This window comes from Loa loa (genome assembly GCF_000183805.2).
Source record: "Loa loa unplaced genomic scaffold supercont3.95, whole genome shotgun sequence".
NCBI lineage: Eukaryota > Metazoa > Nematoda > Chromadorea > Rhabditida > Onchocercidae > Loa > Loa loa.
Window position 1 is genome coordinate 135,026 of NW_018108275.1, and position 24,381 is coordinate 159,406.

Below are 24,381 nucleotides of genomic sequence, written 5' to 3' on the forward strand. Positions count from 1 at the left end.
GAAACAAAAATCCTATTTCATCTGAAGAAAGCAAGCAGTTCTATAATATATTCAGATAACTTTTCTTCCTGCAACAAAGAAAACGATTAACAGATGCAGAACAGTTAACTAGAAAAACAACTTTGACCTTTAAGCCCAGCACGAAACAAACAACAGATATTACTACTAACTAGGAAAGGAATGAAATGTAAAATACACCGAAAGTTTCACAGAAATACCGGCACATAAAACTTCACCTAACAAAGATTACCAGTTAAAATTTTGCAGTTGAAATTCCACCGTTTACAATAAATGATAGAATACTGAACAAGAGCAAAATGATTGCAAGTAACATATAATGAAGATACTGAACAGTACCATGAAGCGAATTAAATACTTTCAAAAAAAACATTCGAGAATACAAAGTATTTCCGGAGTTATTTCAAATCACCCTTAAAAATTTTCGAAACTATAAATTAAGGAAATGCTCAGAACATACTCTAACAAATTTATGAAAATATTTTTACAACTGAACAAAAACAGAAAAAGCCAGTAATAAGCAGCAGAAAACAACATGCAGCAAGTGGCACAGAAGTATGTGAGGCAAAAACCCGGCAAACGCAAATACTTTACAGTAGAAAATACTTTACAGGACTAAATATTGACAAAAACAAATAAGCCTTAGCCTCACACTCCGATTTTCAACTTGAAAGAAAAATGGAATTTCAATTTTTTCATTTTCCCACAATAAAACATTGTTTTGGCAAAAAGTAAAGCTAAAACATATAAAATACTAGGTTATTATTACCATGCTGTAAGAGGTAAAACGTCAAATACCATGCCATAATAAAAAGGAGCTGCCGTCATAGTAATCGGTTCTAATTCTTAATTTTCCAGCTCAAATCAAGATTCAATATTTTTCGGAATTAAGAAATTTGGAATAATGGAAGCAACAAAAAAAACATCAACAGGGCAGTGGAAGAGTAACAGTGAAAAGTCATTAAAACGAGGAAGATTCTGAAAGTATGTACCTTTCAGTCTAAAACAACGAAATTTTCGAAAGTTCTCAAAACCGCTTTGATACATAAAGGGAGCCATCTGAAAAAATGAAAAGGTAGAAATCTTCCCTACCAGTGAAAACAATATGAAAAACGCCGACAAATATCTGTTATTTCAAACTATTTATACAAAAAATTAAGGTGAAAAAAGTCGAAAGGAAAGACGCAGAAAACAATTCAAAAGACAGTGATCACATTTAAGTCATAGAGTAGCAGTTGACCAGTTTTAGATACAAGCACAAAAAAGTTTCAGGCAATTTGCCAAAAATAGCAATTCGAACGTGTTTTAGAAATAAAAAAGATCTCAAAATCAAAATATCAACTACCACTATTGAAAAAACTTCTCTAAATAAGTAAGTTAAAACGCAATACACGGGTACAAAAACTTGACAGATGATAAAATCAAAGGATAAATTATCGATGTTCAGGAAGAATTGGTGTTTTTTTCAGATGACAGCATGTTTTGTAGATACTAACAATAGTTGTATTTTGTGTGCTTTCAATCTCTGTACAACAGCGTAGTAGTCTATTCAACGAATCACGTCGTCGTTTACGCTCTCTTGTTTTTACTACTATTTTCAGACAACCATCACTTCTAAAAACAATAAAATATATTTGAATCTGCACTTACACTTTTTTTTGAAAATAGATCGAAAAACCTTAGCAAGGACAGGAATGAGGAAACATACCCTAAAGAAGTGCTTGAATTATGAAAATGCGAGTGGGCAGCTATAGCCAAGCGTGTAATATCCACCGTAACACAATCATGGAGTTCCAGCTCGCTTATCTTGGGGCAATACTGGAAAACCGAAATATAGTATATGATATCGACTATAACACCGTATTTATATTCAACTTAGGCAAGTCACCAAATGTTATTTATAATTTTGGCATTCCTCCGATCAATATTTCAACTACATGTTGATTGTAAAATTTGAATAAAAACTTGAAAGGAAGCTTTAGACAATACCTGAAACAACTGCACGAAAGTCAACACATCAATGCAAGCTGGACATGTGAAACGCCCATCAACGCTATATATTAAGGTAAATGAAGTGAGCGATGGTAATGCACGAAATATGGCGCATAACATATTGTTCGATAGATTGCGTACAATAGCTAATCGAAGCCTGAATGTCAAGGTATTTATTTATACAAAAAAATGTCCTAATAATAATGTTAAGAATTATTTGATTTAATCTAACAAAATTCAGTAGAAACATTAATTAGGAGTAAATATACTTTTTACCAATTCCTTCCAGTCATTCTAAGTCAAGAGATACCTACTAGATTTCGATCAAATCATGTACGTACACTTGAAGAGTGATGAGATTATTATAAATGAAGAAATGTCATTACCACCTGCGCTGGTGCAAATGAACCACCACATAGCAACATTACATCACTGTAACGGTAAATAAGCGAAACAAATTAGACAACAGTAAACAAGCCTACACTGTCAGGTTATTCGCCAACGGTGATTCCGCCAATATCTGCGGTAAATCAAACGGTAGAGCGCATGTCCACAGTGATAAGTGAGTCAGTGTCGGAAAATAGGCGAGGGCTTGTAAAGCTCGTGTTCCAAACCATTCTGTATTGTTATCCAGCAGTGCGGCAATTCGCAAATTCAAACGTTTCAATGCACGCGTTGTTCCGATCATACTGAAAAAGTAAAACAACCTCTAATATAAATCCCGAACTTCAATTAAAAACAAATTTAAAATTTCACAAAATAAAAATAGGCACTTACCGCAAATTATGATATATTTTCTCTTCATTCACCGGATAATTGGTATCAAATGAGATGTCAAGTTGTTCAAGCTCGAGATACACATCCCCCAAATAAGCAAAGAAATCAATTACAAATTCAGGACGAACATATTTACATTCATACTGCAGAGTAGATCCTTGAATCGATGAACTACTGCTGGCACTAACATTAGCTGGCTGAAAGGTTTTATCTAATTTGAAGTCCGGAACAAAATCAATGAATGCAAATCAAATTTAACTGATATCAGCTACATCTCACCTGTTTCAATAAAAGCGAATAGATTCTCATATGAGGACTATTAGGAAATAAAGCGGATACGTTTGCAGGCATCGTATAGCAATCCAAACGAAAAGAACGCAATTCTGTCATCGAACGAGCCACAGCGCTGAAAGCCAAGTCAATCACATCGGGTGAGTTAAAATGAATCGAATCAAGTCACCATCAAATTAATTACTTTTTTGAAGCTGTGTTAAACTCAGCAACCTCAGTAATAGTGACAGGATGAATAATTTTATTATATGAGCTTACACACAGAAGTAAATTCCCACTCACATTACTCACAGAAAACTCATTATTGACAGAATAAATTTTCAGAACTGAAATTCAAGAAACAGTTTACCGCATCCCATTATAGAGTTCATCTTGAGCTTGATAACTAATACTAAGAGACTGGAGTTGAGCCAGCTGATGGCTATATTCTTTGAGCAGATTTGTCATTGCACAACCATTTACATCCGTTATTAGGCGCAATTCACGCAAGTTTACACATCTCTGACAGATGCTGCAAACACAGAGCTTGGGATTACAAAGAATAACACCTGTGCGAAGTATAGCGCTAAAATAAAATTTAACAGTCCTTAAATATCAAACGAAAAATTAAAATCAATCCAAGAAAAATCTCCTTAGATCTTTTACTACTTTGCTGCATGCAAATTACCTGAACAATACATGTCTGCCAATATTAACATGCGGAATAAAGAAATCAATGTAGCGTAAATAACGTCCGCATTTCTGTAAGAAGCCACAAACATGATGGTCATCAATTGGCCGGATTTGAAAAGAATTCGTAACAGTAGACGGAATGTCTGCGAAGGTAATATTTTGCCATGATATATTTAACAATCTTTTCCATGTCATCGATACACGCTCCAAACGTACACGGCATCTGCAGTTTATATTTAGGTAAAAGCATATTTGTATAGCAGTACCCCAATACATCAGAACTTGACAATTTTCAAAAAACGAAAAAATAAGACATAATGGAAACAGATAAAGCAATTTAATAAACCGAAACGAACATTTCAAAAAAATATACTTCTTAGGGTACAAAAGAAACTCACTTCAAAGGCAAATAAGTCAAAATTTTCTTCTGAACATTCAAAGGAAGTTCAGAGAAAGGAAAATAATTGCCTCCAACCAAATCACTATCATTCCTATCATTCAGCATAGTTACTTGCCCTTTCGACGATGAATTTAAAGACTGCAAGGATGAGGTAGAAGGTATCGATTGTAATTCAACGTTCTAAAAGTTACAAAACGATACTTTATAAAAATTTTTACGAAATTGATACTTTATAAAAAGTATTACAAACTGATACTTTATAAAAAATGTATCAATTTGACATAAGCATTTTACCACTGAACCAAGCGGACTGTGAAATCTTGGTGTAATATCCCAATCAACATTAACATGGACGGAATCACGTTACAGACTTCCATGGATGAAATAAGCTCAGAAAGGAAAGAAATCGCTGGAAATTTCTTGATTTTCTATTATATAATCACATTTCAGATGTTGAATATCTCTTTCCAAAATGGTGACTCACCTACCAAGTCCAATGATACGTTAACAGAGTGGTTTTCGCCTCTTAAACTTATGGAAACATCAAACAAAGAATGACCTCTATATCCTCGATGTTTCCTTTCCGCTTACGTTTTCTCGTCACCATTTTTCGCGTGTTATTTCGTCGCTTCAATTGTGTCAATTTCGTCTTCCGTTTCTTCATCACCATTTTGTTGCTATTTAGTGAAATCTTTAAATGAAGGGAAGTAATCCACTGGACCCATATCGAAGTAATTCAAAGTAATAACCTGAAATTCAACGTTTCAACACTTTCACCTTTCTTCGACGAACCTCAATTTTTCAAATACTTTTGTAGTTTCAGTAATGCCATCCCAGCGTTAACTGGTTTTATGTCTAAAAATATTTGCTTGAAGCACCACAGCTACACTCTTTGGAAGGATGGCTCTAAAACCTTTTGATCTATGACAACACCTACAGCTACTGGCTACAATTCCGCTTGAGACTTAGCATGCAATGTACTATCAAAATCCACTTCCCATAGACCCCCCATTTCCCAACACCTTTTTCAAAGCACTGAGCTATGCTAAACAGACAGCTGATGGAATCCAAAATTCTGAATTGAACTTTCAGCTCACATTGACCTTATGACAAGGTGTGATACAACATATTTTAACAAGTACCGTTGTGGACGGACTTGAAGAGTAATATCCCCATCCTCACCCTATTATTTGTTTCACGCCTAACTCTCAGTACTTTCTTACTCAGGGAAAAGAAAAGCCCCCATCCCCAACTCCCCTCCCCTCCCAAATTATCAAAAAGAAGGCAGCAGGGAAGGAAGAACGGAGAGAAGAGAGTTAAGTTTGAGGGTAAGAAAAAGTAAGTTCGCATTGTTTCTGTGAGAATTTGCAACCGATACCGAACTCCACGTCTCTAACTAGAAATATGATCTCCCTAGCCATTACGCCGCACTTTTCTCTCTGTTACCCTGCTGAAACTAAGGAGTATGGAAGTAAGACAAACCAGATATGATTCCGGAAACCCCGTAAAACCACGATTAAAACACCACAGGTCTAAATTTTCATTCCCAGCCTTTTTCAGTTCCCACCAAACACTAATATAAAACGCGACGCACCGCACCGCCTGTAAGCCATTCCAATCAGCTATAGATATAGGCGTCACCGTAATGTTCTTCGATTTTTGGTCATTGTGATGTTTTTCATCTCGTCGCATACGTTTGTTTCTCGTACTTGTCACACATTCGTGTGTTTGTGTGGATGTCACCATGCTTCTCGAGAACCCATTCCGGGACTTCTCGAAGAAGTCTCGAGAATTAGCAAAGTCTGATACTCCTTCTTCGTTACTTCGTCATGCAATAAAAAAGACGTGCCATATACATTCTTTTCTTCTTTACTATGTAGACCCGTCGTTCTGGTTACCTCATAACATTGAGTTCTAATTATGCGCAGAATTCGTTTCTCAGTGTTCCTCACCTGGTGAAGTAATAATTTGTTTTCCCTGATATTACGTTAAGATTGTGAAAAGCATTCCAAAGAAAAGACAATGGCACTACTTGATAATTCTGTTGATAAGGTGAAGAACTTTTCCCGAAACAAGAGAACTAAAGAACTAATAATTTTGTTACGTTTGTCAGCCAAACTCGTATCACCTGATCACCTTATTATTAATGCTCTGCTGATCGAGAACATGACACTCTTACTTATCTCTAACTTCGTTCATTGAAATAGGACTCTTCAGCGATAAATAGTGAAGATTGCTTTTGAAGAGAGGTGATCAGCAAGGAGCAAAAAGGGAGAGGTAACCCGTTTTGTCTGAGGATGATTGCCTCTGTTGCTCGAGACGTTGCCCTGGGGTCGTTAGTACTGCTAAAAATGTTTTATTTTGATGTGTGTGTTGGAAGAAAATTGTTTCAGAAACTCGAGATGTCGGCTAGAGAAATATATGAGCCTACGGTAGATGCGGAGAATGCGATGTATGGACCTTTCTTTGGTACACTTGGAGTATCCGCTGCAATGATGTTCACGGCAGCCGGATCAGCCTGTGGTACTGCGAAATCAGGAACAGGCATTGCTTCCATGGCTGTTACACGTCCTGACCTTGTTATGAAAGCTATCATACCTGTTGTAATGGCAGGTAAGTTTTCCAAGTCTGGTACGTGAGCCACGTAAAAGTTCTACTGGACGCTTATCCATCTCGAGGAAGTAAAAAACGCTTTGGAATAGATTGTTTGGTTACTTTCCTTATTCTCAAGTATTATTCACGTCGTTTAAGCCACAAGAAGCTTTGCAAAATAGTACAGTTCCCATTTGGCACTATTATTATTGTTCACGTTTAGAAAGCTTTCAGTATGCACTTTGTAAATGTAAATGTAGTAACTTATATTGTGAAAAAATCTACAAATTTGAAGAAAATTGGTGATGAACAGGCCGTTCCCAAAGTTATCAGTGTTGTTAGAACATTTAATACGATCCTTGTTGTGAACCGATTTTTTTTCATATTTTCGTCTGTTAGGAATAGCTTTAAAAAGTTAGTAATGCATTTTCGCCTTTCGATATTACGTTTGTTTTCAGGTATTGTTGCAATTTATGGATTGGTGGTTGCTGTAATATATGCCGGTCGTGTAACATCATCCGCTGATGGCTTTAAAATTGATCAGGGATTCAGTATGTTTGCTGGAGGTCTGGTATGTGGTTTATGTGGCTGGGGAGCTGGTTACGCAATTGGAATTACAGGTGATGCTGGTGTTCGGGCATTCTCACAACAGCCGCGTTTCTTTATAGGAATGATCTTGATTCTTATCTTCGCTGAAGTGCTCGGTCTGTATGGTATGATTGTTGCACTGATCTTAGGAGCAACATAATTTACATGCAATTTTTGGACAAATATCAGACCACAAGTAGATCTTAGTTTTACATTTTGACTGGAAACCTAGAAGAAAAAAGCTATAGGCTGATGTATTTTACATAGATTAAGTACTTGAAATTATTTGACGAATCCTCAGTCATTTGCAATGTTATTATGGAATGTTGACTTCGACCGTAATTTAGTTGATTTTTTGTTAATGTAAAAGTATTGAACATATGGGCTTATGTGAGTAGATTGCGAAATTAACAATGTGCTGCTTATTGAGACCTAGAAAATCTTATCAAAGTTCAATATGTATTACTTTGCAACAATCTAAAGGGATTTTCCTAGATTATGATTTAATGACGTTAGTCCATATTTCTACTTTTCGTGTACTTTGCACATAGATTTGTACATGATGTTTCAGTAAAATTGCGATGTCACGTTATCAGAGTTATCTTGTTTCAGCTGTCATTTACATACGGCAAGCTTCACAGCTCATTTTAATAATTTCATTTTCAATATGCTTGAATTGTTTCAGATTTAAAGTTGTTTTGAAATTGATTAGTTCAAGTTCAGAATTTATGTGATGTTGCTTATGGGAGCATGTAATTAGGTGTTCATGACTATTTACCTTATTTTGCGGACTAATGGTGAAGAAAGATCACTTTGGTATTTCGATTAATTGAGGTCACATAATATTTTTAGGTGTTATTGGCTTCAGTTATGAAAAAACCCGAATCGTGTTTAAATGATCAGATTTGAGCTTCGTGATATCAATATCTACCATTTTTATATACTTGTTGCATTTCCAATTTAGTCTTTGGATGATGCTGTTACGAACATAAGGTTTATAAAACTGATAGGTCTCGATGTCAACTCGTTGGCCCATATTTGATAGATATATTTTGTTAGTGATGAAGTAATACCATTTCCTTAGTACGTTTTTTGCGTTATCGAACTATATTTATTTGAACGGAGCCTTTTGATGGATTCATTAGCTTTGCTTTTATGGAGGCTTTTCCTTTCAGCTTTCTCGAGTTCTCGCTTATAATTTTCACCATACATTATTTTCAGTATCACAGATTTCCTTACATTATCAGCTTGTAACAAAACATTTGCAGGAGGTCTTACGCATCAGTTTCATTTAGAAAACACTCCCTAACTTATACATGGCTTAGCGGTTAGGAGAGCTTAACAGGTGATTTCAGGACGTTTTGGATTGAAAGATTTTTGATAAGAAAGTTCAGTTTTTCATCGTGAGAAGCAGCTGTGTGAAATCAAACATTGAAATATATTCGTAGGATGGAAACTGATATCATCACGTTATACTTTCTACTGAAGACAGTAGATTTCGTTCTTGACACTTTGCTGTAAGTAAATTTACTGCATTTCTCGTCATTGTGGTGATAGATTTGTTTACTGTGGATTATTTTTACAAGCTTCATTTTAATGGATGAAATTGTGAAGTAATATTCATTCAATACTAAGGGAAGATTTGATTTTGCAGCTTTTCAAGCACTGTCAATAGATTATCTCAATATCACTGTTTCTCCGTTACTGAAATGTCTTCAGTGAAAAGGATCATTTCTGTTCCATTGTCGTTATCATTGAGATGAGGCTTCGTACTATATACCATTCCCATGATTTTTGCAGAGTGAGTATGTTGATAGCAAATGAATTACTTTATTTCTGGTTGTCAGCGAAAGAGACAGCATTATTCTTGCTTTGTTTGGTACTCGACGATTTAAATTTTAGCGGAATCTAAATTGTTTCGCTAGAAGAGAATGTTCCAATCATCTATTTTCTAAATGGAGCAGTTGTTTCTTAATTTGTTCCTGTTTTATCTTTCAGTTGTATTTCTAGCAAACTCTTGTTGTAAAAGAGAAATCAAAAGACCATTGTTTTTATTTGGCGTTTGGAATAAGCATTTGCATTTGTACTAAATGTTTTTGGCTCTGCTGGTATTTTGTAGACATTATATTCCATTGTGAAATAGTGTATTAGGTGATTCATCAATATTACCTTTTTGAGTCCTTGTCCAGGTACCTATCTCTCTTTTACAGTTCATTACTGTCATTTGTTTTTTATTTTTTGTGTAATCGTGGAAATTGCAAAGCCATTTTTTTTGCGTTACTAGTTATTGCTGCTGGGAAGAAACTTCTTCATAGCAAGGCGGGTTTTTTATTTCAGATTTCTTCCGGTAAATAAGCGGGAAACTCAAAGAAATGTCGTACGATTTGGCAGCAGCAGAAACTCCGGCTTATTCGCCCTTTTTTGGATATATGGGAGCAGCATCAGCTCAGATATTCACCGTACTTGGCGCAGCCTATGGGACTGCTAAATCAGCTGTGGGTATCTCGAGTATGGGCGTGATGCGTCCCGAACTGATCATGAAATCCGTTATTCCTGTTATTATGGCTGGCATTATTGGTATCTACGGTCTAGTCGTGAGTTTTATATTTGGTTTTCTAAAATGAACTGATCTGTTTAATTATTTACCTTCTCCATGTAAATCGGTAGTCAGTCACAGGTCTTCATCAAGCATTTAGTTTTTAAAATGGAGTTTATATGAAATGTCAGTTTTTTTAGAGTTTATATGACTTTTTTGGAACTATTTGTGTGTAAGTTTGTACACTTCCTGAATTTCATATCTCTCGATCAGTACAATAGTTTCAGTTACAGCAGTTTCATTTGGATTTTGAGGGAAATTTTCTTCCATTTATTGGAGAATTATAATTAGTTGTAGAATTTAGAGATGTTCAAATCATAACATTCAAACGAAAAAGAAGGCATAAGTCGGTCTTTTTAATTTCGATAAATTAACAATATTGTTGTAGCAGTTGTATATCCCACTGTATATTTCATATACATTTCATTGTGTATTTCATTTATGTATTCCATTTGTATATTTCATTTGTGTTGCAGGTGGCAGTGGTACTGAAAGGCCAAGTAACGAAGGCTTCAGATGGTTACACTTTAGATAAAGGATTCGCTCATTTGGCTGCCGGTCTTACATGTGGTCTGTGTGGCCTTGGTGCCGGATATGCTATAGGTATTGTGGGTGATGCGGGAGTTAGAGGAACCGCTCAACAACCACGGCTTTTCGTTGGCATGATCCTCATTCTGATCTTCTCTGAGGTAGTTATCTCTTTATTGATTTGTGTTAGTTTTGATTACTCCTCTTTCAAAAAATTTAGTTTTTTTTTTTTTTTTATTGGTTAATTCGTGTATATGAAGTTTTAAATGAAATGAATTTAGCTGAATAAAGAGGAAAGTCATATTAGCTACCTTTGAGTAAATTACCATTCAGTCGAAGATGCTAAGTCTCATTTCACATTTTGATGTGTGAATAAGGTGAAGTTTTTCTATTCGCGAATTCTTAACAGAAGACAAACTTGAGAAAAGTAGAATTTGTATAAGGAAGTTACTGAATAAGAGTTGGATTGATTTTTTCTTAATGCATTTTAGTTTGTTCGTTCACTTTAAATTCGTTGTTAGACTTCAATCCTTAATTTCCAACTTTTTAATCATTTCAGGTACTGGGTTTATATGGCATGATTGTGGCTCTAATTTTGGGAGCGTCGTAAGAAATTGCAGCTGTCGTATTTTCGCTTTGTTCTTTAAAGCGCTTTCTGTATTGTTACTTTTGTTCAAGAGAATACTGTCTTTGTAAATTTACAATTGGCCGTCTAGCTATTAGAAACATAAAGTCTTTGGTTGAGAATAAAATAATTATGTAGGCGTTGTCATCAATTTCTCACACTTCCATTTTGTCGTGTTGTGAAGGATTAGTTTTGTTTTTAACAGAAATTTGAAAGAGTTCACAATATCGCCATTCCAGTTTGATTTTTGCAAACCTCAAAATTTGCAGTCACAGGCCTTATCACTATGCAATCAGTTTGTAGCAATTTTTTTCTGAAGTTACTTATGAATTGTGTTCACTACCAGCTTATCTCCCGCATCAGCTGATTCCGCTGGATTTCCACTTTGTATTTTTGTGATCTGTTCTGCAACTGATTTGGCGATATTCAAATGTTATATCCACAATTTTATCTTACATTCAGAATCATAAGTTATTTTCTCATCTCACACTATGACTAGGTTTTTGTTCTGCATTTCCCTGAAGTGAAATTTTTCACAACAAATTTGGTATTCGGCGGTAATATTTTTCCAAGAGACGCTTTTTCATGACAGTTTCTTTGTGGAAATTATTTAATTAATGTTTTAAATCAAACTTATGCCTAGAAGTAGCAGAAGCAACCGTTTTTTAGATGATATAAAAATGATTCTTGTTCACTCTGTCCAGTTTTTTAGCTTCTGTGAAATAAATATTTCCTCGAATTGTTTTCATTTGATAACAAGGATTTCGTGAATGCGGGAGTTGTGGGCAGGTATTTGGACAGCCATGTACAAGTTGGTGCTTTATGCTCATCTAACTCGAAGGATATTTTCTCTAGGACTGTTTAGGCGAGATTCGTCCGTGTCACCGCTTCCGGCTTTCGTCCTTGCAGATGTTGCACGGATTCTGATTTCAGACTTTTGAGCGCACCGTTATTTTTGTCTAGAATTAATCTTGAACAGCTATTTTATTTAATAAAAAAAGTAGTGGTCATCTTCAGTTTTGATGTTTGTGATTTGTTAACGTTGAAAACCTTAAAGCAGTATGGACGATTGTGTTATTAATTTAGCAGTTGTGTGGCGGAAAATTCATAGTTTCGTTAAACTCCAAGTGATTTGGATTCTGTTTTTCAATTATCAATATGATCCTTTTTGTCTAACGACTTCCTAATTTTAGTACAGGGTGAGATATTATTAGCTTTTAGTCAGCTTTCCGCTTTCCCACTGGAACTTTCCATTTAATTTAATTATGTGACGGATTTCGTCTGCGAAAGTATTTTCGTCTTGAGATTTCTTCAATGTTGAATTTTGTGTGATGGCTTCCGAAAAACCTGAAATTTTCGAGAAGTAAACGTACTGAAGAATACAATTTTAGTTGGCAGTAACCACTCTTACAGAAGATAGTATCAATCATTTGCTCGCAGTCATAATTATTTTTAATGTGATCTTGAGTTCATCAGAATATTATCTTCCATTTGTTCATGTCATTGTCGTTATTGCAGGATAAATCTTTCTGTTTACGATTCACCCACAAAAAACATTAGATCTACCTTTTGCGTTTTGCTAAATGCTTTTTATTTATTTATTCATTTATTTGCTTATTTATCCATCTGTTGTTTAAAAATTAAGTTTTGTGAATGCGAAATTAAATATTGTGTCGAGTGAGTACGGATCAATTGAATTAAATAATTGTCATGTCGAATCAATTAAATATTGTCTTCTAATTTCTGTTCATTTAAATCGTTTCACTTTCGTTCCATAAACTTGAAATGATAATGGTCGCAAAAAAAATTTCGAATAATTCTGATAATCAGCATGTAATGTATTTGTTTTAGGCTCCCTGCTTCCTTTTTAATGAGAAGTTTATGGGAAAGAATCTTTGTTCCACAAACCTATCGAAGGTCTCTATATGAGGTTTAAGTGTATGGTGATGTTACTTCGTTCATAATATGCATTGTTTATTTATTTTATAGCCCATGTTGCATATTTAGAAATTTTCAACTGAATATTTGTGTACGTATGCATAATTTTAGTTGACAATTGAAATTTCGAATGCAACTTGCTTCTTTTTTTGAAATGATCAATGTACGAATAAAAAAGATGATTTAGCAAAGAGAGGTGAAGTAGATCAGGTAAGAGAAGGAAACTGATGAGTAGTTTGAATCATTCCAGTACTTCTGCTTTTTATTGATGTGAGACTGATAAGATCGGTAATATCTTTCTTGGCTTAAGCAAATTTATGTCTTTTTTCTAGCCTTGCTATCATTTTCTAAATTATTGGCTAAACTTCTTTCGTAAAGTATTGAAGAAAAAGTTGAAAGGAATTTCTCTGGAGATTTTGCAGTCCCAATAGAGAAATGTAAACTGGATGTTCAGAAAGAGGAATAAATAAAGCTTGCTTTCACAGAAACTTAAGGAAGCCATTTTTTCCATAAAGATTTGGCTGGAAGTAATCGTAGTAAAAAACAGCAGGAAGAAAGGAAGAATAGAGGAACAGGATAGAATGAGTTCGTGACTATATACCTTCCACAACCGTTCTCTAGTTTTCCAGATTTCGACGACCTCAGCTAGGCCAAGGATTTTCTCAGTTAGGCTTTTCTCATTTGTCCATAAGTTTCCAATAACTCTATTCGCAGTTGCTTTTGCACTTTTCATCTTTTCATTTCATTCCATTTCACTCTCCCAACACTGCATAGCAAGGCAAGGGAAGCGCATTCCTTTGGTTTAAAAAAATTTAATTTCTTTTTTGCAGGAAAAAGTGCCACCTATTTGATTAATTTCATTTATTATTCATTATAGGCCAACCCAAAATCTGTTGGCTTTAAACATCCCCAGTTAACTTTAGCAAGAATGACAAGCTACCTTTCAAAACAAATTTTTTATTCATATTTATGTTAGCAAGCGAAAAAAGGTGGAAATAGGCTTTTCAGATTTTGCTTTTTGAATTTCAGAAGTGTCAGAAAACTGTTCATCATCTGGAAGACCACAACGAGTGCGACTCGAATCTGACTGAGAATGGCTAGTGGTTTACCAAATGATCATAGAAAAACAACGGAACGTAGCGAAAAAAAACATTTGTATTTGGATCATCGACACCACGTGACCTCTCTCACATGTATAGTGTACCCGCAATGCTACGTACATACGATTCAAAAATTAAGCCGGTAAAACGGGCAAAGGACCTAACGTTGTCATATTATATGCGACAGGCAAGGTCTGTCACCCGAAACCAATCAGGTAAGGAACAAAGTAGGCCTTTCAGTTTCGAAAATAAGTAATTTGCATGCATTATGAATTGACTACTCTTCGACTGAAATGGTTTGATATATGAGATGAATCATCTAGCCAGGACATATGGCTGCGGTTTATTTCTCATCTAGATTGAATCTGTTTTTCACTGCTTCGGTTGACATACTGCATTCTTTTTTGTTTGATTGAAAATTCCAAGGTAGTGGTTGTCATTCTTACATCGCAAGAAATTGTTCAGTCCAAATTTGTCTGACGAATTAAAGTTAATTACTTTCTAAAAATTGAAAGTCAGTTTTTCAAAAAAATATATGTCGGATTTTAAATAAAACGGCAATTTCGCTTCATACTAAAGGCACATTAAAGTGAATCTCATTAAAATGAATTAAAGTGAAGTAGATAAAGATTCTAATTGCTTCTGTAAGGCATTCCAAATCAACTTTACCTTATTAAAGCATCTCTAATGATCAGTATCAAGAGAAGCAGAAATTCAGGCTTCCCTTTGTCCGATAAAGTTGGAAATTTCAAGTTTTACTATTGGCTTTGGTCCTAGAATATTTAAAAAATCTATTGATCTCTTCACAATTTCTAAAAATGTCTGTTTATTAGGAGTGTAATAATGAATTTCAGATTTATTCTGCAAAGTTACAGACCTAAAATTTTCAGCAAACTACATCTCATTTCAATATGCGCTCTTAGACGCATTTATTCCATGTACTATTCCTTTTTCATGACTGTTCGATATTTAACAAAACTCTGCTTAGAAAGCTTGGTTTGGTAATTGGTTTGCTTCTAATTATCATTTTCTGAGCATACATGCAAGTAGAATCGATTATCGATGAATACTAACTGCAAATGTGTTCAGCAACTGTTTTTATCACTTCAAAATGTGTTTGGTATGGTTGAAATCCGGAACATCATCAGCAGTAATGTATTATCATGAGACAAGTTATATCTGTGGATTGATGCCTTTCCGAAAAAGCTGGATATTTTTTGTATTTCATCAATGCATTCAACTTGGAATTTAGCAACCTCCATATTGTCAAAAGATATATCGCTAAATTCTACTTACTGCTGTTCATACAATAAGTCAGAATCATCTAGACCTTCAGCACAGGATTGAGAACGAAAAAAAAATAGAGAAAGAATAGATTAATGACAAGCACCAGCTTTTAGGAAAAATTAGATTCCTTAGAAATGTCCTCACCAAAGTTCGAGTGATGATAATGCTGTAGAAATTTGTGACACAAGTACTGAAAAGTGTAAAATTTTATGTGTGCTTCGTCGAAACTTATCATCGTATCGGACTTCAAAAAAGCTTTGGATTATAATTTCCGTTAAGTTGTCCGTAACGGTAGTGGGGAAAAAAGGAAAATATTTATTTGCGTTTCAAAGGTTACCTATGAAAACGAACCATAAATATTTCTAGCTGTTTGTTAAGCCAAGGGAAATTTGTTTCGTTCAAAATTAAATAGTTATTGCAGGAAAAAAAAAAGAAAGACAAGCATAAATTTTAAAACTCTCTGACACATTCAAAAATATATAAACCTGAAGGTATAGATTGAGAGTAATGTTATTAATTATTTTATAAGTTATGGAGAATAATGGTGCTAATTATATTCATCAATTCAGCTTTTCCTGAAGGAATACTGAGTTAAACGACACATAATAATTTTTTATAAAAACAGTATTACTTGGAAAGTGATACTGTTTTTACTTTGATTTCAGGAGTATCAAAAAATCTGAAATTTTAAAAGATTCTCATTTCAAAGGCTGTTTCAAATAATTCTTATGTTAAATGTTGTTTGAAAAAAAAGTACGTCCTAAACACAACTTAAACGGATCTCTTTGTCGATCCATGCAAGTCCAACTCCAGGCGTTATGACGATTCCTTTTTTCCTAATTCCAAATAAGCGCAATTATGGACATTTCTCCTCTCCGATTCCTTCTTTCCCTTTCCTTAATAGGTTCATTCTTCCATTTCAGCAGTTGCAATAAGGAGAAAAATATTAAAAGTGAGGTAGATCGGTGAAACGAGCAGTAATGACCTGAAAATGTGTGCAACAAATAGGAGTGATTGAATACAGTAAGATGTTGATAAATACTGACTGATTGATAAGCAATAAGTTGATAATGAAAGCACAGACAGTCCGTTATTTATTCTTACGTTTTAGATAGTAGAAAGTACTGATTGGCTTGCTGAGTAGAAATAAGAATGGAATAAGATATGATAGACATTAATAAAACTACCCTGAATTCAAGTCGTCTTGCAGGAAGTCGGGAAGGTTCTGGAGATCGAGGGATGCGTGGGACGTTTGCATTTGGCTCGTCAACACCACGGATTTTGTCCCATTTAAGTAGCACAACAATAGAGTATTATAATGAAAGAATTAACCCACAAGTTGGACGACGATCCTACACGACACCAACCTTTCCAACACCGCGCTCCAAAACAGGTTCTTCCCTTCCATTCTTTATTCATTCCTTTTTCTTCAGTCAAATAGTTCATTTATTATCCTTCATCGACATTACTCCTGTTAACTTAAATCTTCAATCCATTTCAAATCGTCATAATCAAATGCACATTATTTCAAGTGCTGATAAATTTCAGTAGGCGCATCAATGAATGTTCAGATGAAGCGAACCGATGGAATCACCCAAAAGACAAGTGAGACAGTAACCAGGAAAGGTACATGTGGAGTACTGTCCACAAGTTATGAGTTGAAAGATGGAAGTGAGAAATTCATGGATTCTGTCAAAAAGAAACTGGAAGCCCAGAATGATAAAGCGAAATCGGCGAAAAAGATTGTTGATAAGGAAAAGCAATTAAAAAGCAAAAAGGCTGAAGGAAAGAAAACTGAAGTAGAAAAGCAATTTGCCAAAACTGGATTTTCTGAAGTGACGGAGAAATTGTCTCCAGCGTCTGCCAGATTCGGAAACGAAAACGAAAAAGCGCTGCTTGTTAAAAAATCTAAACCAGAAGCAACACTTGGTGAGATAAGACAGTTTCTGACTGTTAGTACAGTTGAAGATGAGATAAGACTGCTTCCTGCAAGATCGATACCCGCGGAGAAAATTGTACTGGAAGAAGCTGCAGAAAATGTTAACAAAACAAAGATGTCAGGAGTAGACAATCAGAGAGAACGTGGAACTACTCAGATTCTGCATGAGGGATCGGAAAGAAGGGAAATTGACGTAAGCATTCAACCAAAATTAACTGGACAAGATCACTTGACGGATACATTTTCAATCATTTCCAAAAAGAATCACGTCGAAGCGTATGTTAAATCAAATTCCGAACACAAAGATGTAAGAGGACTTGAACTTTCCATTAATTCAGAATCCGAAAAACGTGAGCCATCTCCTTCCATTGGATTATACATCGCTTCTCCCATTTCTATGACCATTGATCCTGGTACTTCTCCCACAAAGCTATCATCATCATTAGCCCGTGAATGCAAACTGAAGGATGAGTATTATCTAAAAAGTTCAGAAGACAAAGTTATAGGTGGAGAAACAATACCAGAAACTTCAGTCGATTCAAGATCAGAGCAAGACAGGTTGCCAAAAATAACAGAATCGATTCCTGGAAGTACATATCAGCTACAAGGAAATGGTCGTATAGCATTCGACACGCAACCTCAGGGTTCGAAAGCCGATCACAAGATAATTTTATAACCATAGCTATTACTACGAATCTCCAAGAATACAGTAAAGCATCTGAATGTAAGATAAAGGAATTTAAAAATGTTACTGAAGATATTTCTATCTATGAAATTTAGACAGGTTTCACGGTTAGACTGGTTAGACAGTTTCATGGGATTCTTTAGAATCTTTGAAATGATGGCAGTGATGGCAGTTTATCAGTCTTCATGTTATACCGATGATATATTTTTTTAATGTACATATTTGCAGCTATTGTCCTTCATAAATCGTCAATTTTTTCAAGTAATCGAAGTATTCATTTTTGTTAACCAAATAAACATCCAAATGAGATGATTTAGGAATCTGTGAGGTCACTTGTCGAATCTTGATTTAATGCAAGAAAAAAGTCTACTGATATGCATGACTTATCATAAGGCATAGAATGTAAAACTACAGTAAAATATTCCAAGTATAATAATTAAGAGAATTAAGATATTGCTCTTCATTAAAATATTTCAATATTTGTTATATCTGCTGATTGTTTGCGAGATTGAATCTAAAATAATCCTTATGCAGCCTTAGTGCACTAAAAACTTCAGTAAGATTAGGAAAATTCGAATTCGATTTCGTGGATAATTGTTTAGATTATTTCGATACCACGACCAAACCTGGAGATGAAGCTGAGATGGATAGGTAATTCAGGTAGCTCAACTTCTTTAGACTGACGTAATTTCGTCAGTCTATATTTTATCTTCTAATCGATGGGACATGTACTACTTTCTTCTGAAACGCATCAATATTATTCATGTCCCCTTATAAAAGGAGGAGAAATCGATAGGTGGAAGCGGGGGTGGTCCTTTGTTTCTGTTTTATACCAATAGAGGAGTGACATCACATTTATAGTTTAATTCACGTAAATACTTTTCCGCAATGACAGCAATCCAGCAGTAGGAAAAAAGGAAAATAGAAAGAGGATAGAGATGGGAATAATTGAAGATGCGGAGATTTATGCAATAAATTCCTCAAACACCGATACAACTACTTTTGGGATCAATAAAGAGAACGAAATATCCTATGCTAAATTAGCATGCTTCTTACTTCAACCAGCATTTTTCATTCTCTTTCTTTCAGATTATCGAAAAACTGAAAAAAATAAGCTAAGAACTGAAAATCTTTCTGTTATCATTTCTTTTCTTAAAAACTAAAAGAACTGGCATATTTCACAAAACACTATGACCATTAATAATTGACCAACTCTGCTTCATCACTTGTCATAATTGCAGTTTTCTCAACACTAAAAATATGAGACAACTGAGATTAAGTAAGGTGAAAATGTTGTATCCAAGTATAAGGCGAGATGTTGCATCCTTTTAAAAAACAGTATTGTTTCACAGTGTGATCAGATGTCAGAAAATACTGATCAAAATTTAAAAAATTGTCGAGAACTTGCTCGTATCGTGACGGAGTACTTATCCACTTTATAGATGACACCATTACTATTACAGTTAAACAGTTTGCAAAGAAAGACTACCTTCATGATTCGTTTGTGCAGACGTGTTGCAAGATATTCTTTAACCTCCACTGTTTATTACGTGCACTGCTCATTCATATTAATGTTGAAACTTTCAGTGAAATGGACGGTACCATTAAATGAAACACTAGTCTTTACCACATATAGTCTCAATATATGAATAAAATAAAATAGTTTGGAGTATCAAAATATGGTCTCATATTGCAGTGAAGCAGTTATTTCTACTGCATTCCCTGTACTCTCCACAAGGAAAATTACGCAATGAAAGACAATGAAACTATTAAACAAGCCATTTATCTGCAAACAAATAAGAGTAATACAATGACACTGTAAACAGCGAAATATGTAACACAGAATATTACTTCTGCTTTCATTTGCCATCTTGGGATCGATGCAAATTTTCAAGGGAAGGTACATTTTCCCGCAATAGAAATTTTAAATAAGAATGTCTGAAATTAACAAAATTGAAAATTTGCATCGATGATGATAATCAGCAAAACAGAAAGACGAAGAAAAAGATAAACAGGAAGGTACACATTATGACAGGTCTTTTCAACCAATTCGGAAGATACCAGTAATTGATAAAACGGTTGAAAGGCACTATGTAGAATATTAAAATAAAGCAGAAGCATTCGTATCAGATCAAGTTTCTTGACATAAGACAATCTGTACTATTTTCTAAAAAAAAATCTGCATTTTCAACCAACGTAAGAATATTACAACAAATAAGCGAATTCTCTACTTTTGTTAATTCGAATAAAATAAAACAGGTCGATATAAATTCATTAATCACTGGTAATAGGTAGGCATGAGAAAAGGAGCGTCTGAGTGATTAAATATAACTCATTTCATCATATAAAGTGGAGTTTAGAATGAAATACATAGATTTCGGTGAAGAAATTTATTTCTTCAATTTGGGTAGAAACGAATCGATTCGATTAATCCATAAATTAGCACATTGCCTATGATATATAGTACCAGTAAATTCAAGCTTAGAAACTGGGGGAACGCATAACAAGCAAATACCACATAATGAGGGAATGGGTATTGAGGGAATGGTTATGTTAACTGCTTCTGCCAGTTGATTTGTATCCTCACTATCAATACTTTTCTCTTTGAAGCATTTCAGACGTTCCCATATTTTGTCGATTTTATCAAGCAGTTCTTTCTGTTTAATCAGCTTATCTACTCTTCCTTTCCGTACTCTTAGTGTCTGCAAAAATGATTCAATAACACAATTTTCTTAGAACCAAAGTACTTCACATACTATAGCTTGTTCTGTCAAACCGAAGAAATAATGAAACCAACATCTACTTGTTTTAAAAATTCATTTTCAAAAACATTTATAAAATTAATTTAATTTTACCAGTCCTCATCTTCACATTCCTCAAATGAATATTCTTGAAAACTAACAAGAAGCAGAAATAAAAACAACTGTCAACTGATCCCGAAATTTCTTTCAACAATTACCATACCATTTTACATTGGGAATAATAAATACCGAATTGTGATTTCAGAAATCAATGGAAGTTTTAGTTCAAGTAAAGGAGGATACAGTCAACTATTCAAAGATTTTTCCATCGGTACAGTATAACATTCTCATTTTCACTTCATATTCCTCCTTTAATGTAATTGATATTGTCTAAAATCTATCCCAAGTCACCTTGAGAGACCGCTTTATAAGGATAAACTTACGCAAGCAGAAAAAAAAACTTTTTTGCTTAAACTCTTCTTTAAGATAAGCTTATTGAAGAGGTCATAAATAAGATAACTTGTTTGTTCTTCGACAATTTTTAAATATATGTAAAAAAGTACTAATTGCTGACCATTTCATGGATTTCATAAAGTGCATTCAAGTACCTCGCACCACGATCGGTATGAACAATTTCTGCAATATGTGCCATTGCTGAACAAGACAGTAATGAGTCAGCATCATTTAACAATATGTATGCTTCTTCAATGCAACGCCGCCAAACATAAAGGCATTCTTCCTATAAAATATCGTTTTATTTCTTTATCAATAATAAAATTGCTTACTTCGTATAGAATTCGTTCCTTATAACTCAACTCTAAGCAATCAAAAAAAGCTGTGCGAACGAAACATACTTCTCTGTCTTTACTCGCACCGGTTGTCAGTTTCATAGTCGCATAAATATCAGAGCCTGAAATCAGAAGTTCTTCCCTGCTGAATTCCACAATCATTTTCTAATGTAACAAAAAAAACTTTTCATTAATTTGGAGCATGCAGGATATTAAAAGGTCTTAGCAAATTAGAGTGTATAACTTAGTAATCAAGCTATGAATGATTTTGAAACACCTCCACTACTTTTATTCTGTATTTAGTTGCTTCACTTTTTGATGGTGATAATGTCGCTATCTCCAGAAATGAACATTGCCACAGGGAATAAAGAATTATTTAATTAAAGTTAATAATATGAAGGAAATGAATAGAAAGAAAGGCGTACTTTGTACTGACTCTAAAATTCCTACAGTTTTATCCGCATCAATATTTGTCGAAATGCTGCCGTTACAAGGAATCGTCTCCGAAAGCAGAGTTCGTGAATTTGATTTCGACATATTAGGAACAACATCCAGAATTTCATCCGATAATTCAAGATTTTGCAAAATACTGGTTGCTGATTGATATACATCTTTCGAAAGAACTTGATTATGCAAATTAGTTGTAACATGATTTGAAGTAAGAGGGATCGGGGTTTGAGTTTCCAAAGCAGTACTATCCACATGAGACGTACTAACAGAGCTGATTGATGGATGTGATTGTGAAGCAGAAATCTGTGTAACGGACACTGTCGTTGACTGAGTGAAAGTGGTTGAATTACTGGCTGAAAAGTCGATATCGGCAAGAAGCGATATTGCACTTGATGTTGCTGCCACTGTCTGGAGGTTTACTGCTACTCCTAAGGAATCAGGAGTTTTTTGTACGGCTTGACGAAATCTCTGCTGTTGGAAAATATCGCCATCAGGAAAGTGTCGATCAAATGGCGCGCACGCTTGCAAGTGTGGGATTGGCAGTGTAGACATTGTTGACAATGCTGACAATGGTTGGCCTTTCTGGAAAAAGGCTGCGTCAAAAGTAATGCATACAATGTACGTAAATGTATGTAAATTAGAGTTTTTCATTAAATTGCTCAAAGTAACATAGGAAGTTCTTGAGCGATTCTTAAGAGATAAAGAGGTAATAGTTCTTGAAAGCTAATTGTGTTCAGTTGTACACATACACTTATATTATCTTTCCTCATTTATTTGCATTAACATCTTATACACTAGCACATAGAATTACACCTTACATACATAAATTCTGCTCAATCCTTCGTTGCTTCAGTCATAATTTACTCACTAAACTGAAAAAATTTTTGTATATTATAATACTCTGTTCTACATATAGTTGAAATATCTCCGCATAGGATAAGTTTCACCACCTAAAAACGTTAAAAACGTCATCACAAATTAGCAGTGAGAAAGGCTTCTGTCTTCACTTAGTTCACATATATTTTGTTTTGTAGTCCGGAATGGAAGGACAGTGAAACCAATAAGAACAAAAGTTTGCCTGTGTTAGTGCAATTAGTGCTAAGCATGAGAAGAATTCTTGTCGTGTAAGTTGACCAGGCATGGTCCGATTTACCAACGACCAAATATTACCGAGTACAGGACGCGGTAGACATGATGTGACCATTAAATTATACACAAGTGCGGTACTAGGTAATTGTGATCGGCTTGCAGCACCGCATTTAGCAATAGCTTCCTTATAGAAACGTGGGACACGGTTTTCCTGGAGAAGTGACGGCGGAACAACGCCGCCATTCTGCATTATAAAACCTAAAACTGAACATTTACAATAAATCTCAAAAGGTCTACCCTACACAACTTTTCATTCAACTTGATTTCGTAAAAATTAAAGCATGTCTACAACAGCGGAATCCCTTAAGAAAGTCTGAGTCCTATACATAGCTGATAACAAGATCATCACAATAGTAATTTTAATAGCTGACAACAAGATTCCACCTGCACCATTCCCTCCGAGAAACATACCGTTAGTATCAGTATATTCCACATGACCCATAACAATAGCTGCCATAAGCCCAGTTTTAATAATTTGTAAATAGTTGCTAAGATTCCATTTCAGCGAAAAAAACCTGCAATGACCCGTGCAACTTACCAATACAAACCCTCAAAACAGCAATCAACAAAGCAATTCCTGAAGTAGTTCAGCACATTAACATTAAAAATCTGGATATAAATAATACTTCTTAACCATATGAATGTCAATTAATGAAAATAAGCGAAAATATCCCGCCATTAATGGAAAAAAAATTGGGCAAACCAGAAAACGGAAAAAAATCCACGTGCCATGCAAAAAAAAAGTACGCACCACGAAAAAAACAAGCTTCTTCGAAGTCTCTACAAGCATTTCAATAAAAAGAACTTTAATAATCAACTAGTAAAGAAAAGCCGTAAAAAATACCAATCTTACGATGGATGCACTTATAAATGGATTAAAATATTCAACCAGTGAAAAAGTACCACAGATTTCCAGCTTTTATCCTCCACATAGCTGAAAAAAAACTGGTTTCTAAATATGGAATGCAAACAATTAAAGTAATCCCAACAAACACTCTCGAGAGTTTAACGAGAATAATCAACAATTATTAACCTTATTTTGCCGAAAAACAGTTCATTACAATTTGAAAATTTTGCTGGCATTGCAAAGACAGCTAATAACAACCTTTCAACTCCATAACATAACAGATTTCAAAAACAGCGCAGATGTATATATACCCTATATATATATATATATATATATATATATATATATATATATATATATATATATATATATATATAT

General features: G+C 34.5%; 6 protein-coding genes across 6 annotated transcripts; 3 read left to right on the forward strand and 3 right to left on the reverse strand.

Moving 5' to 3' along the window:
- Positions 1 to 1,451: 1,451 nt before the first annotated feature.
- On the reverse strand, positions 1,452 to 4,820 carry LOAG_01757 (F-box domain-containing protein; the record flags this gene model as incomplete). Its single annotated transcript, XM_020445837.1, has 10 exons — positions 1,452 to 1,632; positions 1,727 to 1,836; positions 2,008 to 2,167; positions 2,493 to 2,699; positions 2,788 to 2,984; positions 3,067 to 3,193; positions 3,428 to 3,589; positions 3,746 to 3,973; positions 4,149 to 4,330; positions 4,710 to 4,820. The coding sequence occupies 10 exons, from the start codon at positions 4,818 to 4,820 to the stop codon at positions 1,452 to 1,454; spliced, it is 1,665 nt and encodes a 554-aa protein (XP_020303749.1).
- Positions 4,821 to 5,570: 750 nt separating this feature from the next.
- LOAG_01758 (hypothetical protein) lies at positions 5,571 to 5,896 on the reverse strand (the record flags this gene model as incomplete). The annotated part of the gene is made up of 2 exons (XM_003137296.2): positions 5,571 to 5,600; positions 5,633 to 5,896. 2 exons carry the CDS (start codon positions 5,894 to 5,896, stop codon positions 5,571 to 5,573), a joined length of 294 nt encoding a protein of 97 aa, XP_003137344.2.
- A 626-nt stretch (positions 5,897 to 6,522) lies between these two features.
- LOAG_01759 (V-type proton ATPase proteolipid subunit 1) lies at positions 6,523 to 7,733 on the forward strand. The gene is made up of 2 exons (XM_003137297.2): positions 6,523 to 6,763; positions 7,201 to 7,733. The coding sequence occupies exons 1-2, from the start codon at positions 6,553 to 6,555 to the stop codon at positions 7,488 to 7,490; spliced, it is 501 nt and encodes a 166-aa protein (XP_003137345.1). The 5' UTR covers positions 6,523 to 6,552; the 3' UTR covers positions 7,491 to 7,733.
- A 1,928-nt stretch (positions 7,734 to 9,661) lies between these two features.
- LOAG_01760 (V-type proton ATPase proteolipid subunit) lies at positions 9,662 to 11,816 on the forward strand. Its single transcript, XM_003137298.2, has 3 exons — positions 9,662 to 9,924; positions 10,403 to 10,615; positions 11,014 to 11,816. The coding sequence occupies exons 1-3, from the start codon at positions 9,703 to 9,705 to the stop codon at positions 11,062 to 11,064; spliced, it is 486 nt and encodes a 161-aa protein (XP_003137346.1). The 5' UTR covers positions 9,662 to 9,702; the 3' UTR covers positions 11,065 to 11,816.
- Positions 11,817 to 16,568: 4,752 nt separating this feature from the next.
- On the forward strand, positions 16,569 to 18,019 carry LOAG_01761 (hypothetical protein; the record flags this gene model as incomplete). Its single annotated transcript, XM_003137299.1, has 2 exons — positions 16,569 to 16,797; positions 16,953 to 18,019. 2 exons carry the CDS (start codon positions 16,569 to 16,571, stop codon positions 18,017 to 18,019), a joined length of 1,296 nt encoding a protein of 431 aa, XP_003137347.1.
- A 2,399-nt stretch (positions 18,020 to 20,418) lies between these two features.
- LOAG_01762 (hypothetical protein) lies at positions 20,419 to 23,677 on the reverse strand (the record flags this gene model as incomplete). Its single annotated transcript, XM_020445838.1, has 6 exons — positions 23,568 to 23,677; positions 23,086 to 23,354; positions 21,983 to 22,589; positions 21,624 to 21,679; positions 21,344 to 21,508; positions 20,419 to 20,730 (listed from the first exon to the last, which is right to left on the reverse strand). The coding sequence occupies exons 1-6, from the start codon at positions 23,611 to 23,613 to the stop codon at positions 20,419 to 20,421; spliced, it is 1,455 nt and encodes a 484-aa protein (XP_020303750.1). The 5' UTR covers positions 23,614 to 23,677.
- Positions 23,678 to 24,381: the final 704 nt, after the last annotated feature.

Bases quoted from the DNA above. Each gene is read 5' to 3' on its own strand.
- LOAG_01759 (XM_003137297.2), top strand. From the start codon at position 6,553: ATGTCGGCTAGAGAAATATATGAGCCTACGGTAGATGCGGAGAATGCG. The intron at 6,764-7,200 runs GTAAGTTTTCCA...GTTTGTTTTCAG, and splicing joins CATACCTGTTGTAATGGCAG to GTATTGTTGCAATTTATGGA.
- LOAG_01760 (XM_003137298.2), top strand. From the start codon at position 9,703: ATGTCGTACGATTTGGCAGCAGCAGAAACTCCGGCTTATTCGCCCTTT. The intron at 9,925-10,402 runs GTGAGTTTTATA...TTTGTGTTGCAG, and splicing joins TTGGTATCTACGGTCTAGTC to GTGGCAGTGGTACTGAAAGG. The intron at 10,616-11,013 runs GTAGTTATCTCT...TAATCATTTCAG, and splicing joins TCATTCTGATCTTCTCTGAG to GTACTGGGTTTATATGGCAT.